Source organism: Tachyglossus aculeatus, chromosome 16 (assembly GCF_015852505.1).
Source record: "Tachyglossus aculeatus isolate mTacAcu1 chromosome 16, mTacAcu1.pri, whole genome shotgun sequence".
In the NCBI taxonomy this organism is placed as follows: domain Eukaryota; kingdom Metazoa; phylum Chordata; class Mammalia; order Monotremata; family Tachyglossidae; genus Tachyglossus; species Tachyglossus aculeatus.
Window position 1 is genome coordinate 2,869,861 of NC_052081.1, and position 16,237 is coordinate 2,886,097.

At 55.3% G+C, this 16,237-nt stretch overlaps 2 protein-coding genes across 3 annotated transcripts in view; one reads left to right on the forward strand and one right to left on the reverse strand.

Annotated features, from left to right (window-relative positions):
* Positions 1-7,749, forward strand: part of KPNA1 (karyopherin subunit alpha 1) — a 42,772-nt gene extending 35,023 nt beyond the window's left edge. For both annotated transcript variants that reach the window (XM_038758412.1, XM_038758413.1), the window contains exons 11-14: positions 2,671-2,796; positions 5,582-5,709; positions 5,840-6,018; positions 7,258-7,749. In XM_038758412.1, the coding sequence (XP_038614340.1) occupies positions 2,671-2,796; positions 5,582-5,709; positions 5,840-6,018; positions 7,258-7,445 (621 nt within the window). In that variant the 3' untranslated portion in view covers positions 7,446-7,749. The remainder of the gene's footprint in view (positions 1-2,670; positions 2,797-5,581; positions 5,710-5,839; positions 6,019-7,257) is intronic.
* Positions 7,750-10,182: 2,433 nt separating this feature from the next.
* Positions 10,183-14,760, reverse strand: LOC119938406 (protein FAM162A-like). Its single transcript, XM_038758232.1, has 5 exons — positions 14,493-14,760; positions 11,035-11,163; positions 10,778-10,880; positions 10,580-10,688; positions 10,183-10,489 (listed from the first exon to the last, which is right to left on the reverse strand). The coding sequence occupies exons 1-5, from the start codon at positions 14,524-14,526 to the stop codon at positions 10,394-10,396; spliced, it is 471 nt and encodes a 156-aa protein (XP_038614160.1). The 5' UTR covers positions 14,527-14,760; the 3' UTR covers positions 10,183-10,393.
* Positions 14,761-16,237: the final 1,477 nt, after the last annotated feature.

The following is a 16,237-nucleotide window of genomic DNA, read 5'->3' on the forward strand; positions in this document are numbered from 1 at the left end:
GGTCATGGGTTCAAATCCCGGCTCCACCAATTGTCAGCTGTGTGACTTTGGGCAAGTCACTTCACTTCTCTGGGCCTCAGTGACCTCATCTGTAAAATGGAGATGAAGACTGTGAGCCCCCCGGGGGACAACCCGATCACTTTGTAACCTCCCCAGCGCTTAGAACAGTGCTTTGCACATAGTAAGCGCTTAATAAATACCATTATAAAAAAATAAAAAAATATGATTGGATGAATGAATGAATGCTCTGTGCACAATAAGTGCTCAATCCATCAGTCAAGCGCTCAGAACAGTGCTTTGCACATAGTAAGCGCTTAATAAATACCATTATAAAAAAATAAATAAATACGATTGAATGAATGAATGAATGCTCTGTGCACAGTAAGTGCTCAATCAATCAATCAATCAAGCGCTTAGAACAGTGCTTTGCACATAGTAAGCGCTTAATAAATACCATTATAAAAAAATAAATACGATTGGATGAATGAATGAATGCTCTGCGCACAGTAAGTGCTCAATCAATCAATCAAGCGCTTAGAACAGTGCTTTGCACATAGTAAGCGCTTAATAAATACCATTATAAAAAAATAAATAAATACGATTGAATGAATGAATGAATGCTCTGCGCACAATAAGTGCTCAATCAATCAAGCGCTTAGAACAGTGCTTTGCACATAGTAAGCGCTTAATAAATACAATTATAAAAAAATAAATAAATACGATTGAATGAATGAATGAATGCTCTGCGCACAGTAAGTGCTCAATCAATCAGTCAATCAATCAATCAAGCGCTTAGAACAGTGCTTTGCACATAGTAAGCGCTTAATAAATACCATTATAAAAAAATAAATAAATACGATTGAATGAATGAATGAATGCTCTGCGCACAGTAAGTGCTCAATCAATCAAGCGCTTAGAACAGTGCTTTGCACATAGTAAGCGCTTAATAAATACCATTATAAAAAAATAAATACGATTGAATGAATGAATGCTCTGTGCACAGTAAGTGCTCAATCAATCAATCAATCAAGCGCTTAGAACAGTGCTTTGCACATAGTAAGTGCTTAATAAATACCATTATAAAAAAATAAATACGATTGAATGAATGAATGCTCTGCGCACAATAAGTGCTCAATCAATCAATCAAGCGCTTAGAACAGTGCTTTGCACATAGTAAGCGCTTAATAAATACCATTATAAAAAAATAAATAAATACGATTGAACGAATGAATCAATGCTCTGTGCACAATAAGTACTCAATAATCAATCAATCAATCAAGCGCTTAGAACAGTTCTTTGCACATAGTAAGTGCTTAATAAATACCATTATAAAAGAATAAATACAATTGAATGAATGAATGAATGCTCTGCGCACAATAAGTGCTCAATCAATCAATCAAGCGCTTAGAACAGTGCTTTGCACATAGTAAGCGCTTAATAAATACCATTATAAAAAAATAAATAAATACGATTGAATGAATGAATGAATGCTCTGCGCACAGTATGTGCTCAATCAATCAATCAAAGCGCTTAGAACAGTGCTTTGCACATAGTAAGCGCTTAATAAATACCATTATAAAAAAATAAATAAATACGATTGAATGAATGAATGAATGCTCTGCGCACAATAAGTGCTCAATCAATCAATCAAGCGCTTAGAACAGTGCTTTGCACGTAGTAAGCGCTTAATAAATGCCATTATAAAAAAATAAATACGATTGAATGAATGAAGGCTCTTGCGCCCAGTAAGTGCTCAATCAATCAATCAAGCGCTTAGAACAGTGCTTTGCACATAGTAAGCGCTTAATACCATTATAAAAAAATAAATACGATTGATTGAATGAATGAAGGCTCTTGCGCCCAGTAAGCGCTCAATCAATCAAGTGCTTAGAACAGTTCTTTGCACATAGTAAGCGCTTAATAAATACCATTATAAAAAAATAAATAAATACGATTGAATGAATGAATGAATGCTCTGCGCACAGTATGTGCTCAATCAATCAAAGCGCTTAGAACAGTGCTTTGCACGTAGTAAGCGCTTAATAAATACCATTATAAAAAAATAAATACGATTGAATGAATGAATGCTCTGTGCACAGTAGGTGCTCAATCAATCAATCAATAAGCGCTTAGAACAGTGCTTTGCACATAGTAAGCGCTTAATAAATACCATTATAAAAAATAAATAAATACGATTGAATGAATGAATGCTCTGCTCACAGTAAGTGCTCAATCAATCAATCAATCAAAGCGCTTAGAACAGTGCTTTGCACATAGTAAGCACTTAATACCATTATAAAAAAATAAATACGATTGAATGAATGAAGGCTCTTGCGCCCAGTAAGCGCTCAATCAATCAAGCGCTTAGAACAGTTCTTTGCACATAGTAAGCGCTTAATAAATACCATTATAAAAAAATAAATATGAATGAATGAATGAAGGCTCTCTTGCGCCCAGTACGCACTCAATAAATACGGTTGAACGAATGAATAAGCACCATATCACGCTCAGGGCGAGCCCCCCTCGGGATTCGCCCGGCGTCCCCCCCCGCGCTCGTTCGTCCAGTGGTATTTATTGAGCGCTTCCTGCGCGCGGAGCGCTGTACTGAGCGCTTGGAAAGTCCAGTTGGGCCCCGGATGGAGAGCCGCGCCTCCCGCCCCTCCGTTGCAGGTGATCCTGAACTGCTCGGCCCTGCAAAGCCTCCTGCACCTGCTGAGCAGTCCGAAGGAGTCCATCAAGAAGGAGGCGTGCTGGACCGTCTCCAACATCACCGCGGGCAACCGGGCCCAGATCCAGGTCAGCCTCGGGCCCCGGGGGGCTTCCCGGGTGGCGGAGGGGCGTCCCCCCCAGCCCCCGAGGAACTGGCGCCCCGACGGGCAGAGAAGCGACGTGGCCAAGTCACTGCCGGTCGCCGATTTGCCCTTCCCAAGCGCTCAGTAAATACGAACGAATGAAATAACGAGAAGCAGCGTGACTCAGTGGCTCTGGAGTCAGAGGTCATGGGTTCAAATCCCGGGCTCCGCCGATTGTCAGCTGGGTGACCGATTGGACACCTGTTCACATCAATCAGTCAATCAATCGTACTTATTGAGCGCTTGCTGGGTGCAGAGCACTGTACTAGGCGCTTGGGAAGTCCAAGTCGGCAACGTGTAGAGACGGTCCCTGCCCAACAGCGGGCTCGCGGTCTAGGAGAGCCATGTTTTGTTTTGTTGGCCGTCTCCCCCTTCTAGACCGTGAGCCCGCCGTTGGGTAGGGACCGGCTCTAGATGTTGCCAACTTGGACTTCCCAAGCGCTTAGTACAGTGCTCTGCACCCAGTAAGCGCTCAATAAATACGATTGAATGAATGAATGAATGAAAGTCACTTCTCTGGGCCTCAGTGACCTCATCTGTAAAATGGAGATGAAGACTGTGAGCCCCCCGTGGGACAACCTGATCACCTTGGAACCCCCCCCAGCGCTTAGAACAGTGCTTGGCACATAGTGAGCGCTTAATAAATGCCATTAAGAAAAGTAATAATAATAATAGGGGTATTTGTTAAGTGCTTACCGCGTGCAAAGCACGGTTCTGGGGGGGATACAAGGTGATCGGGTGGTCCCCCCCCCATGGGGCCTGCAGTCTTCATTCCCCCTTAGAGAAGCAGCGTGGCTCAGTGGAAAGAGCCCGGGCTTTGGAATCAGAGGTCATGGGTTCGAATCCTGGCTCTGCTGCGTGTCTGCTGTGTGACCTTGGGCAAGTCACTTGACTTCTCGGAGCCTCAGTGGCCTCATCTGTAAAATGGGAATGATGACTGTGAGCCCCACGCGGGACAACCCGATCACCTTGTATCCCCCCCGGTGCTTAGAACAGCGCTTTGCACATAGTAAGCGCTTAACAAATGCCATTATTATTATTATTATTATTATTTTACAGGTGAGGGCACTGAGGCCCAAAGAATAATAATAATGATGGTATTTGTTAAAGCGCTTACTATGTGCCAAGCACTGTTCTAAGCGCTGGGAGGGATACGAGGTGATCGGGTTGTCCCATGTGGGGCTCCCAGTTTTCATCCCTATTTTCCAGATGAGGTCACTGAGGCCCAGAGAAGTGAAGTAATAATAATAATGATGATGATGGTATTGGTTAAGCTCTTACTATGTGCCGAGCACTGTTCTAAGCGCTGGGGGGGATACGAGGTGATCAGGTTGTCCCACGGAGGGGCTCACAGTCCTCATCCCCATTTTATAGATGAGGCAACTGAGGCCCGGAGAAGTGAAGTGACTTGCCCAAAGTCACCCAGCTGAAAATAATAATAATATTAGTATTATTCCCTTGTGGCACGGCCTCGTGGATTTGCATGGCGTGGCTCAGTGGAAGGAGCCCGGGCTTGGGAGTCAGAGGTCATGGGTTCAAATCCCGGCTCCGCCAATTGTCAGCTGGGTGACTTTGGGCAAGTCACTTCACTTATCTGGGCCTCAGTTCCCTCATCTGGAAAATGGGGATTAAAACTGTCAGCCCCCCGTGGAACAACCTGATCACCTTGTAACCTCCCCAGCGCATAGAACAGTGCTTTGCACATAGCGCTGAATAAGTACCATTATTATTATTATTATTATTATTATTATTATCATTAAAGGGAATCAAGATGATGAGCCCCATGTGGGACAGGGACTGTGTCCAACCCGATTTACTTGTGTTCACCCCAGCGCTTAGCACATAGTAAGTGCTTAGCTGATACCACAGTTATTATTAATATTATTGTTATTGTTTGAATAAGCAGCGTGGCTCAGTGCAAAGAGCCCGGGCTTTGGACCCAGAGGTCATGGGTTCAAATCCCAGCTCCGCCAACTGTCAGCTGGGTGACACTGGGCAAGTCACTTCTCTGGGCCTCGGTTACCTCATCCGTAAAATGGGGATGAAGACTGTGAGCCCCCCGTGGGACCACCTGATCACCTTGTATCCTCCCCAGCACTTAGAACAGTGCTTGGCACATAGTAAGCGCTGAATAAGTGCCAGTATTATTATTATTAATGGGGATCAAGATGATGAGCCCCATGTGGGACAGGGACTGTGTCCAACCCGATTTACTTGTGTTCACCCCAGCGCTTAGCACCTAGTAAGTGCTTAACTGATACCACAATTATTATTATTATTATTATTATTAATGTTATTGTTATTGTTTGAATAAGCAGCGTGGCTCAGTGCAAAGAGCCCGGGCTTTGGAGCCAGAGGTCACGGGTTCAAATTCCGGCCCCGCCAACTGTCAGCTGGGTGACTCTGGGCAAGTGGCTTCACTTCTCTGGGCCTCGGTTACCTCATCCGTAAAATGGGGATGAAGACCGTGAGCCCCCCGTGGGACCGCCTGATCACCTTGTATCCTCCCCAGCGCTTAGAACAGTGCTTGGCACGTAGTAAGCGCTTAACAAGGGCCATTATTTTGGTTATTATCTGGGCTCCGAGGGGGCTCTTTTCTGAGCTCGCCCCTGCAACATGTCAGACTTGGGGCGGGGGGGGGGGGGGGGGGGGGGGGGCCGGCCTGGGAGAGGGGCCACCCGGCGGCCCCGGGGTGACCGCCCCCGCCCCCCCCGCTCCCGTCCTCGCAGACCGTGATAGACGCCACCATCTTCCCCGCCCTCATCACCATCCTCCAAACGGCCGAGTTCCGGACCCGGAAAGAGGCGGCCTGGGCCATCACGAACGCCACCTCCGGGGGCTCGGCCGAGCAGATCAAGTGAGCCCCCGTCCCCGCCGACCCGGTGGTGGTCGCGGGCCGGGCGGGGGGTCGGGCCCTGGGTCCGGGAGGGGCCCCGGGGGGCGGGCGGGCCCCGGGGGCACTGACGGCCGCCGCCTCTCGGGGCCAGGTACCTGGTGGACCTGGGCTGCATCAAGCCGCTGTGCGACCTGCTGACGGTGATGGATGCCAAGATCGTCCAGGTGGCACTGAGCGGGCTGGAGAACATCCTGCGGCTCGGAGAGCAGGAGGCCAAGCGCGGAGGGACCGGCATCAACCCCTACTGCGCCGCCATCGAGGAGGCCTACGGTCAGACCCCCGCCCCTTCCCCTTCCCCTTCCCCTTCCCCACGCGCCGCGCCGCTCCACTCCATCCCGACAGCGCCCCGACCCTACCCCCATCTCCCTCTCCCTTCTGATTTCTTCCTCCTCCTCTTCCTTCCTCCTCCTCCCCCCGCTTCCTTCCTCTTCCCCCATTTCCTTTCCTCCTTCCTCCCTCTTCCTTCCTTCCTCCTTCCCCCTCCTCCTTTCCTCTTTTGGTTCCTTCTCCCTTCTGCCACGTGGCCCTCTTCCCCCTCCTCCTCCCCCATTTCCTCTCCTCCTCCCCCGTGTCTTCCTTCTTCCTCCCTCCTTTGGTTCCCCCTCCTCCTCCCCCATTTCCTCTCCTCCTCCTTCCTCCTCCTTCCTCCCCTTTCATCCCTCTTCCTCCATCCCTCCTCTCTCCTTTGGTTCCTGTCTCCCACCTATCATGTGGTCCTCTTCCCCCTCCTCCCCCATTTCCTCTCGTCCTCCCTCCTCTTTCCTCCTCCATCCTCCCTTCTTCCTCCTTCCATCCTCCTTTGGTTCCTGTCTCCCACCTATCATGTGGTCCTCTTCCCCCTCCTCTCCCATTTCCTCTCCTCCTTTTTCCTCCCTCTTTCTTCCTCCATCCTCCCTTCTTCCTCCTTCCATCCTCCTTTGGTTCCTTCTCCGTCCTATCATGTGGTCCTCTTCCCCCTCTTCCTCCCCCGTTTCCACTCCTCCTCCCTTCTTCCCTCCATCCTTCCTCCTTCCCCCTCCTCCTCCCTTCTTCCTCCTTTGGTTCCCATCTCCCACCTGTCATGTAGTCCTCTTCCCCCTCCTCCTTCCCCATTTCCTCTCCTCCTCCCTCTTTCTTCCTCCATCCTCCCTTCTTCCTCCTTTGGTTCCTTCCCCCTCCTCCTCCCCCATTTCCTCTCCTCCTCTTTGGTCCCTCTTCCTCCATCCTCCCTTCTTCCTCCTTTGGTTCCATGTCCCACCTGTCACGCGGTCCTCTTCCCCCTCTTCCTCCCCTGTTTCCTCTCCTCCTCCCTCCATCCCCCTCTTCCCTTCTTCCCTTCCTTCGTTTCCGTCTCCCACCTGTCACGCGGTCCTCCTCCCCCTCGGCCCTCCCCCCAGGGCCCCCGCGAAGCCGAGGGCTCCTGGACCCGACCCCGGGGGCGTCGGGATCCCGGCGGGGCGGCGGGGCCGGGACCCCTGCCCTGCGGCGAGCCGCCCCACAACCTCGGCCCGCCCCCCCCTCCCGCCTCAGGCCTGGACAAGATCGAGTTCCTGCAGAGCCACGAGAACCAGGAGATCTACCAGAAGGCCTTCGACCTGATCGAGCACTACTTCGGGACGGAGGACGAGGACAGCAGCGTGGCCCCGCAGGTGGACTTGAGCCAGCAGCAGTTCATCTTCCAGCAGTGCGAAGCCCCCATGGAAGGCTTCCAGCTCTGAGCCCGCCCCCGGCCCCGGACCCCCGCCCGGAAGGAGCCAATCCCAACTGACGGAGAGAGGCGGGAAGGCCGGTGCGGAAAGAAGCTACGCGACCCCACCCCAGACACCCCCGGCCTCCGGTCCGGAGGGGCCTCGGCCGGCCGCCCGCTTCCCGCGTCGCGCCCGGCGGGCACCGTGCCCGCCGCCGCCGGCACCTCACAGACTGCAGCGCTCGCTCTGGGGTCGAGGGGGGCACACGCCCGGCGCTTCCCCCGCCCCCAGTCGACCGGCGTTCTCGCCAGGCCCCCCACCCACCCCCCCACCCACCCCCCGGCCACTTCGTGCCCACATTTGACTGGCAAGAGGGACTCGGATTCTTCGTCCCCTTAAAAGGAGCAAATTAGATGGGTTTAATTCAACGGAACAGGAAACCCCCTCCGTCACCTAAAGTAACTGTTCTTTGTTCCCGAACAGGGGGAATAGAAGCACTGAGTTGCAGAAAAATCTCATTTTTAGCTTGGGTTTTTTGTTTTTCCTGTGGCTGGATTTCTTCTTTTTTTTTTTTTTTTTTTCCAATTGTAAATTCCCAACGGCCCGCCCTTTCTACAGCACCTGTTTCCGATCACGGACCTTTTATCGGGCAGGAGGAAAAGGCAGACCTATTTTGTAAACCGATTTGAAGAGAGCTACGAAGTCCGCACTCACACACGCAAAGAAGCTTCTCTCCCACTTCCTCCCAGGTAACGAGCGGGATTGGGGGGGGGTGTGTGTGTGTCGGGAATATCCCTTCCCCCCCACACGCTGGTCTAGATGAGTGAATTAAAATGGAGAATCCGTGGCAACGGGCACGGTGGCTTGGGTCTTTCCTGGAAGCAGGCTCGCTTTCGGCCCGGCCCGCCCGCCCACCCGCTATTTACTGAGCGTGTGGGCGCTGTACTGAATGCCTGGGCGGCGGAATCTGAGGGGGCTCGCTGCCCGCCGGGCACGGGAGGGAGGGCGGCCAACGCCGGTTGGGGCTGTGAGCCCACTGTTGGGTAGGGACCGTCTCTCTATGTTGCCGACTTGTACTTCCCAAGCGCTTAGTACAGTGCTCTGCACACAGTAAGCGCTCAGTAAATACGATTGATTGATTAGTAGCCGGCCCGGGCCTCTTCACACCGCGTTTGTTGTGGTTTTTAAGGTATTTGTGAAGCACCGACTGTGGGCCGGGCACCGTGCTAAACGCTGGAGTAGCTACAAGAAGCAGCGTGGCTCGGTGGAAAGAGCCCGGGCTTTGGAGTCGGAGGTCAGGGGTTCAAATCCCGGCTCCACCAATTATCAGCTGTGTGACTTTGGGCAAGTCACTTCTCTGGGCCTCAGTTCCCTCATCTGTAAAATGGGGATTAAGACTGTGAGCCCCCCGTGGGACTACCTGATCACCTTGTAACCTCCCCAGCACTTAGAACAGTGCTTTGCACATAGTAAGTGCTTAATAAATGCCATTATTATTATTATTATCATTCATTCATGAGTGCTTACTGTGTGCACAGCACCATACTAAGCGCTTGGGAAGTACAAGTTGGCAACATATAGAGACGGTCCCTACCCAACAGTGGGCTCACAGTCCAGAAGATAATAATGATGGAATTTGTTAAGTGCTTACTATGTGCAAAGCAGTGTTCTAAGCACTGGGGAGGATACAAGGTGATCAGGTTGTCCCACGGGGGGCTCACAGTCTTAATCTCTGTTTTACAGATGAGATAACTGAGGCACAGAGAAGTGACTTGCCCAAAATCACCCATCTGACGAGTGGCTGGGATTTGAACCCATGACCTCTGACTTCCAAGCCCGGGCTCTTTCCATTGAGCCACGCTGCTTCCAATCCCGGCTCCGCCACTCGTCAGCTGGGTGACTCTGGGCGAGTCACTTGGCTTCCCTGGGCCTCAGTTCTCTCATCTGGAAAATGGGGATGAAGACCGGGAGCCCCACGTGGGACAATAATCATCATCATCAATCGTATTTATTGAGCGCTTACTATGTGCAGAGCACTGTACTAAGCGCTTGGGAAGTACAAATTGGCAACATCTAGAGACGGTCCCTACCCAACAGTGGGCTCACAGTCTAAAAGGGGGAGACAGAGAACAAAACCAAACATACTAACAAAATAAAATAAATAGATGTGTACAAGTAAAATAGAGTAATAAATATGTACAAACATCTATCCATATATACAGGTGCTGTGGGGAAGGGAAGGAGGTGAGATGGGGGGGATGGAGAGGGGGACGAGGGGGAGAGGAAGGAAGGGGATAATAATGATGGTGTTTGTTAAGCGCTTACTATGTGCAAAGCACTGTTCTAAGCGCTGGAGGGGGATACAATCTGATGACCTTGTACCCCCCCACCCCGCCAGCTTAGTAATCAATCAATCAATCGTATTTATTGAGCGCTTACTATGTGCAGAGCACTGTACTAAGCGCTTGGGGAGTACAAATTGGCAACATATAGAGACAGTCCCTACCCAACAGTGGGCTCACAGTCTGAAAGACTGTAAGCGCTTCACACACGTCGTCATTATTATTATTCCAAGGTAATCAGGTCCCTGTCCCACGTGGGACTCACAGAGGAGGGAACGGAGGCCCGCAGAAGTGAAGCGACTCCCTCAGAGTCAGACGGCGGACAAGTAGGGGAGCCGGGATGAGAACCCGGGTTTTTCCGAGTCCCAGGCCCCACTGCCTCGCAGGTGTGAGGGGAGCCCCCAAAGAAGCACGCGGGAGCCGGCTTTAGGCTGGCACTTTTAATCGCGCGGACAACACGAGGGACGGGACACCGTGTTAAAAGCTCTCGGGGGGTCAGGAACCTAGGACGGCCGGACCCGGGAAGATACGTGAAGATACTCATCACCTTTGGGCCGAGGGCGGCGGTCAGTCCCGTTTCCCGCCCTCGGAGCCTCCTGGGGAGAGGCCGACCTCCCGTCTCTCCCCGAACGGGCCCTACTTGTCGTGGGCCTGGAGGGCGGCCGCTTCTTCCCGCAGCCGGGCCTTCTTCTCCAGGTTCATGCTGGTGAGGGACTCGTGTCTGCGGGCGGCCTGGGGTGGGGGGCCGGACGCGCGGGCCGTGAGCGGGACGGAGGGGACCGCGGCCCACCCCCCGCCCCGCCGCCACCCGGGCCGGCGAACCTGCTTGCCCTTGATGACCATGAGCACGCAGCCCATCACCGTCAGGGCCATCATGGCGTAGCTGATCTTCACCCGGAACTTGTTCTTGGCCGCGTCCAGCATGTCGAACCTGCGGGGGGGCCGGCCGGGGGTGGACGGGGGGCTTCCTCCGCCCGCCCTCCCTCCCTCCGCCGTCGTCCCCCGCCCGGCGGCTCTCACGTGATGGCCTCCGGGATCTCCTCCTCCTTCTTGAAGCGGCCGGACCAGAGGAGGATCTTCTTCTCCCAGGAGGTGGGCTTGTGGAGCGGCACCCTGTAGGGCTCTGAGCGAGACGCGGGGACGGAGGGAGACGAGCGGCCAGCCGAGGAGCCCCCCGCCCCCCCCAAATCCCCGGGCCGGGATAGCAGCCGGGGCTGCTCTTTTCGCACGCGGCCCCGGGGGCGAGGCGCGGAGCGGGAAGGGACGGGCGGACGTACCTGGTGGGCGGCGGGGGGCCGCGGCGGCCGGCTCCTGCGGCTTAGTGCACAGACCCCGGGGCTCCCGGGGGACCGTCCCGGGCCTTGGGGGCAGGAAGGGGAGCCGGACCCCCAGCCGGGCAGCGTTCCCTGCGGACGGAGAGAGGGGGCCGACTGTGAGCCCACTGTTGGGTAGGGACCGTCTCTATATGTTGCCAAATTGGACTTCCCAAGCGCTTAGTACAGTGCTCTGCACACAGTAAGCGCTCAATAAATACAATTGATTGAGGGGCCCATTCGGCGCAGGCGCTGCTGCAGTGAGGGTCTCCAACCCCCTATTCGGGCCGGCGGAAAGAACAGCGCTCCGCACGCCGTAAGCGCTCAATAAATACGATCGAATAATAATAATAAGGATGGCATTTACTACGCGCTTCCTATGTGCAAAGCACTGTTCTAAGCGCTGGGGAGGTTACAGGGTGATCGGGTGGTCCCACGGGGGGGGCTCCCAGTCTTCATCCCCATTTTCCAGATGAGGGAACTGAGGCCCAGAGAAGTGACTTTTAGATTGTGAGCCCACTGCTGGGTAGGGACTGTCTCTATATGTTGCCAACTTGTACTTCCCAAGCGCTTAGTACAGTGCTCTGCACACAGTAAGCGCTCAATAAATACGATTGATGATGATGATGACTTGCCCCAAGTCACCCAGCTGACAAGTGGCGGAGCTGGGATTTGAACCCGTGACCTCCGACTCCAAAGCCCGGGCTCTTTCCACTGAGCCGCGCTGCTTGTCGGAATGGATGAACCCCGGATGTGGCCCGGAGCAGGGAGCGCGTCTGCCCGCTCTGTTGGATCGCCCGCTCCTAAGCGCTTAGTACAGTGCTCTGCACGCGGTAAGCGCTCAGTAAATGCCACTGATGATGAACCCGGGTAAGGGACAGCAAAACAGGAGCCCGGGGGGCCGGTCCACCGCTTCGGAAATGACCCGGCTCCGGCGCCTGGGAAAAATACCTCGGCCGAGAGCGGAATATGGGGCGCGGACAACGATGACGCCCGGCCGGCTCCTGCCAAGCGGCCACCCCAAAACCCTTTCTCAGCTCTCCGGCCCGACCTGGACCTGGGTTCTAATCCCGGCTCCGCCACCCTTCCGCCGGGTGACCTTGGGCAAGTCACTTCACTCCTCTGGGCCTCAGTGCCCTCGCCCGGAAAACGGGGATGAAGACCCACGTGAGCCCCACGTGGGGCATGGACTGCGTCTAACCCGATGACCTCGTATCAAGCGGAAGCAGCGTGGCTCAGTGGAAAGAGCCCGGGCTTTGGAGTCAGAGGCCGTGGGTTCGAATCCCCGCTCCGCCACTTGTCAGCTGGGTGACTTTGGGTGAGTCACTTCGCTTCTCTGTGCCTCAGGTCCCTCATCTGCAAAATGGTGATGAAGACTGTCAGCGCCCTGTGGGACAACCTGATCACCCGGTAACCTCCCCGGCGCTTCGAACAGTGCTTTGCACATAGTAAGCGCTTAACAAATGCCATCATTATTACCCCAATGCTTAGAATGGTGCCTGGCACATAGTAAGCGTTTAATAAACGCCTTTTAAAAAAAAAGAGAGTAAAGCCAGGGTTCTCCGTCCGTCCGAAGCCGCTTCGCCCTGTCCTCTCACCCACATTTGTGGGATGAGCCGCTCCACCCTCTCGACTAATGAGAAGAAAACTGCTGCCAACTGCATTCGGAGAGGGAGTGCCCTGCCTCTCGGTGTGCCAGCTGCACCCACGCTGACAGCACACCGTGACTTTTGATTACATTTCTGGGAACGGTCTTGTCCCGGTTTTCCAGTCGAGAAGGCAGGGCTCCGCGGGGAGAGGGATTTATTGGTGCCTCCATAAACCCAGGCCTCTCCCCATCCCCGGCCCGGGGTTTGGACCCGCGTAGGAAGAAGGGGAAAAGGGGGAAAAGGGCGTAAAACTGAGGTGGGGGGGGAGAGGGATTCATTCATTCAATCATTCAATCGTATTTATGGAGCGCTTACTGTGTGCAGAGCACTGGACTGAGCGCTTGGGAAGTCCAAGTTGGCAACATATAGAGACGGTCCCTACCCAACAGTGGGCTCACACTCTACAAGGGGGAGAAGGAGAACAAAACATATTAACAGAATAAAATAAATAGAATAAATATGTACAAGTAAAATAAATAAATATGGATGGGTCGGGGGGTGGAATCGGCCGGAGGTTGGGCTGAGGAGCGAAGGGGCAGGGAAGAGTTGGACCGGGGGGGATTGGAAGGATGAAGGAAGAGTGGAGGGAAGAAGGGGGAGCAGGTGAATTGGGGGATAGGGAAGGGTTGGGGTTTGGGGGGGAATCAGGCTGCAGAGGGAAGGAGGGGAGGGTTGGGCTTTGGGCTGGGGGGAGAGAGGGAATCAGGCCGCGGATGGATGGACGGGGAGAGTTGAGCTGGGGGTGAATTGGATGGGGAGAGTTGGGCTGGCGGGAGAATCGGGTTACGGGTGAAACGGGCAGAGCAGGGTCGGGAGAGAATCGGGCTGCAGAGGGGAGACGGGGGAGAGTCGAGCTGGGGTTGGAGAAGGGTCAGGAGATTATCAGGCCACAGAGGAGATACAGGGGAGAAATCAGGAATGGGGAAGGGTCAAGCTAGGGGAGGAGGGGGGGAGAATCGGGCTGGGGGTGAAACCAGGGGCAGATTGTGGGGGAGGAGGGAGAGAATCGGGCTGCAGGAGGAAGGAGCGGGGAGAGTCGGGCTGGGGGTGAACCGAGGGATGGAGAAGGGTCAGGAGAGTCAGGCCGCAGAGGGGGGCCGGGGGAGAGTCGGGCTGGGGGTGAAACCAGGGGCGGGGAAGAGGCAGGTTGTGGGGGAGAAGAAAGGGAGAGAATTGGGCTGCAGAGGGCAGGAGGGGGGAGAATCGAGCTGGGGGAGAAACCAGGGGCAGGGAAGGGTCAGGTTGTAGGGGAGGAGGAAGGGAGAGAATCGGGCCGCAGAGGGAAAGGAAAAGGGGCAGTCCAGCTGGGGGTGAAACCAGGATCGTGGAAGGGTCAGCTCGTCAGCTGTGTGACCTCGGGCGAGTCACTGCACGTCCCTGGGCCTCAGTTCCCGCATCAAACGGGGCCGAAGCCAGGAGTCCCAAGAGGGACGACCCCGTGACCTTGCCATTCATTCATTCCATCATATTTATTGAGCACTTACTGTGTGCAGGGCACCGTACTAAGCGCTTGGGAAGTCCAAGTCGGCAACATCTAGAGACGGTCCCTACCCAACAACGGGCTCACAGTCTAGAAGTGGGGGAGACAGACAACAAAACATGTAAACTGATGATCGTCAGAACAAATAGAATTAAAGCTAGATGTCTCCACCCCGGGCGCTTGGGACAGTGCTTGGCACAGAGTGAGCGCCTGACAAATACCATCCTAGGGGGAGAATCAGGCTGCGGAGGGAAGAGGAGGAAGGGGTCCGGTCCTGTTCGGTTCCCGCTCACCGGACGGCAGGCTTAGCCAGAGGGCGCCCCACATGCTGTCAGTCCGGTGGCCTGCTCGGCGGTGGCGGCGGTGGGCTGGGCTGAGGGGAGGCCGATGAGAAGAGGCGGCAGCTGGGAGGCGGAGGCCGCTGAGGATAAGAGGCTGCTGGGAAGAGGAGGCCGCTAAGAAGAGGAGGCTGTTGAGGAGAAAAGGCTGCTGGGAAAAGGAGGCCACTGATGAGGAGAGGCTGCTGGGAGGAGGGGGCTGCTGAGGAGAGGAGGCCGCTGAGGAGACGAGGCTACTGGGAAGAGGAGGCTCCTGAGAGGAGGGGGCTGCTGAGGAGAGGAGGCCGCTGAGGAGACGAGGCTACTGGGAAGAGGAGGCTCCTGAGAGGAGGGGGCCGCTGAGGGGAGGAGGCTACTGGGAAGAGGAGGCTGTTGAGGAGAAGAGGCTGCTGGAAAGAGGAGGCTGTTGAGGAAAAGAGGCTGCTGGAAAGAGGAGGCTGTTGAGAAGAGGCTGCTGGAAAGAGGAGGCTCTTGAGGAGAAGAGGCTGCTGGGAAGAGGGGGCTGCTTAAAAGAGGAGGCTGCTAAGAAGGGAGGTTGCTGAGGAGAAGAGGCTGCTGGGAGGAGGGGGCCGCTGAGGAGATGGAGGCTGCTGGGAGGAGGGGGCCGCTGAGGAGATGGAGGCTGCTGGGAGGAGGGGGCCGCTGAGGAGATGGAGGCTGTTGGGAAGAGGGGGCTGCTGAGGGGAGGAGGCTGTTGGGAAAAGGGGGCCTCGGTGGAGAAGAGGCTGCTGGGAGGAGGAGGAGGCCATTGAGGAGAGGAGGCGGCCATTGAGAGGAGGCTGCTGGCAGGAGGAGACCTTTGAGGAGAGGAGGCTGCTGGGAGGAGGAGGGGGCCGCTGAGGAGAAGAAGCTGCTGGGAGGAGGGGGTCGCTGAGGAGAGGAGGCTGCTGGCAGGAGGGGGTCGCTGAGGAGAAGAAGCTGCTGGGAGGAGAGGGTCGCTGAGGGGAGGAGGTTGCTGGGAGGAGGGGGTGGCTGAGAAGAAGAGGCTGCTGGCAGGAGGAGACCTTGGAGGAGAGGAGGCTGCTGGGAGGAGGACGGGGCCTCTGAGGAGGAGAGGCTGCTGGGAGGAGGACGGGGTCGCTGAGGGGAAGAAGCTGCTGGGAGGAGGACGGGGCCACTGAGAAGAAGAGGCTGCTGGCAGGAGGAGACCTTGAAGGAGAGGAAGCTGCTGGGAGGAGGGGAAGCTGCTGGTTGGAGGGGGTCGCTGAGGAGAGGAGGCTGCTGGCAGGAGCAGGAGACCCTGGAGGAGGGGAGGCTGCTGGCAGGAGGACGGGGCCTCTGGGGAGGAGAGGCTGCTGGGCGGAGGAGGGGGTCGCTGAGGAGACGAGGCTGCTGGGAGGAGGAGGCCTTTGAGGAGGGGAGGCTGCTGGCAGGAGGACGGGGGTCCCTGAGGAGAGGAGGCTGCTGGGAGGAGGAGGCCTTTGAGGAGGGGAGGCTGCTGGGAGGAGGAGGGGGTCGCTGAGAAGAAGCTGCTGGGAGGAGGAGACCTTGGAGGAGGGGAGGCTGCTGGGAGGACGGGGGTCCCTGAGGAGAAGAAGAGGCTGCTGGCAGGAGGACACCTTGGAGGAGGAGGCCGCTGAGGAGAAGAAGCTGCTGGCAGGAGGAGGGGGTCGCTGAGGAGAGGAGGCTGCTGGCAGGAGCAGGAGACCTTGGAGGAGAGGAGGCCGCTGGGAGGAGGAGGAGGAGAGTCTGCGGGGAAG

What these genes read in the sequence shown, in the direction of transcription:
- LOC119938406 (XM_038758232.1), bottom strand. Translation starts at nt 14,526, where the DNA reads ATGTGGGGCGCCCTCTGGCTAAGCCTGCCGTCCG. An exon ending in CTGGCTAAGCCTGCCGTCCG is followed by an intron (nt 11,164 to 14,492) that starts GTGAGCGGGAAC and finishes CTCCGTCCGCAG; the next exon opens with GGAACGCTGCCCGGCTGGGG. An exon ending in GGCCCCCCGCCGCCCACCAG is followed by an intron (nt 10,881 to 11,034) that starts GTACGTCCGCCC and finishes CGTCTCGCTCAG; the next exon opens with AGCCCTACAGGGTGCCGCTC.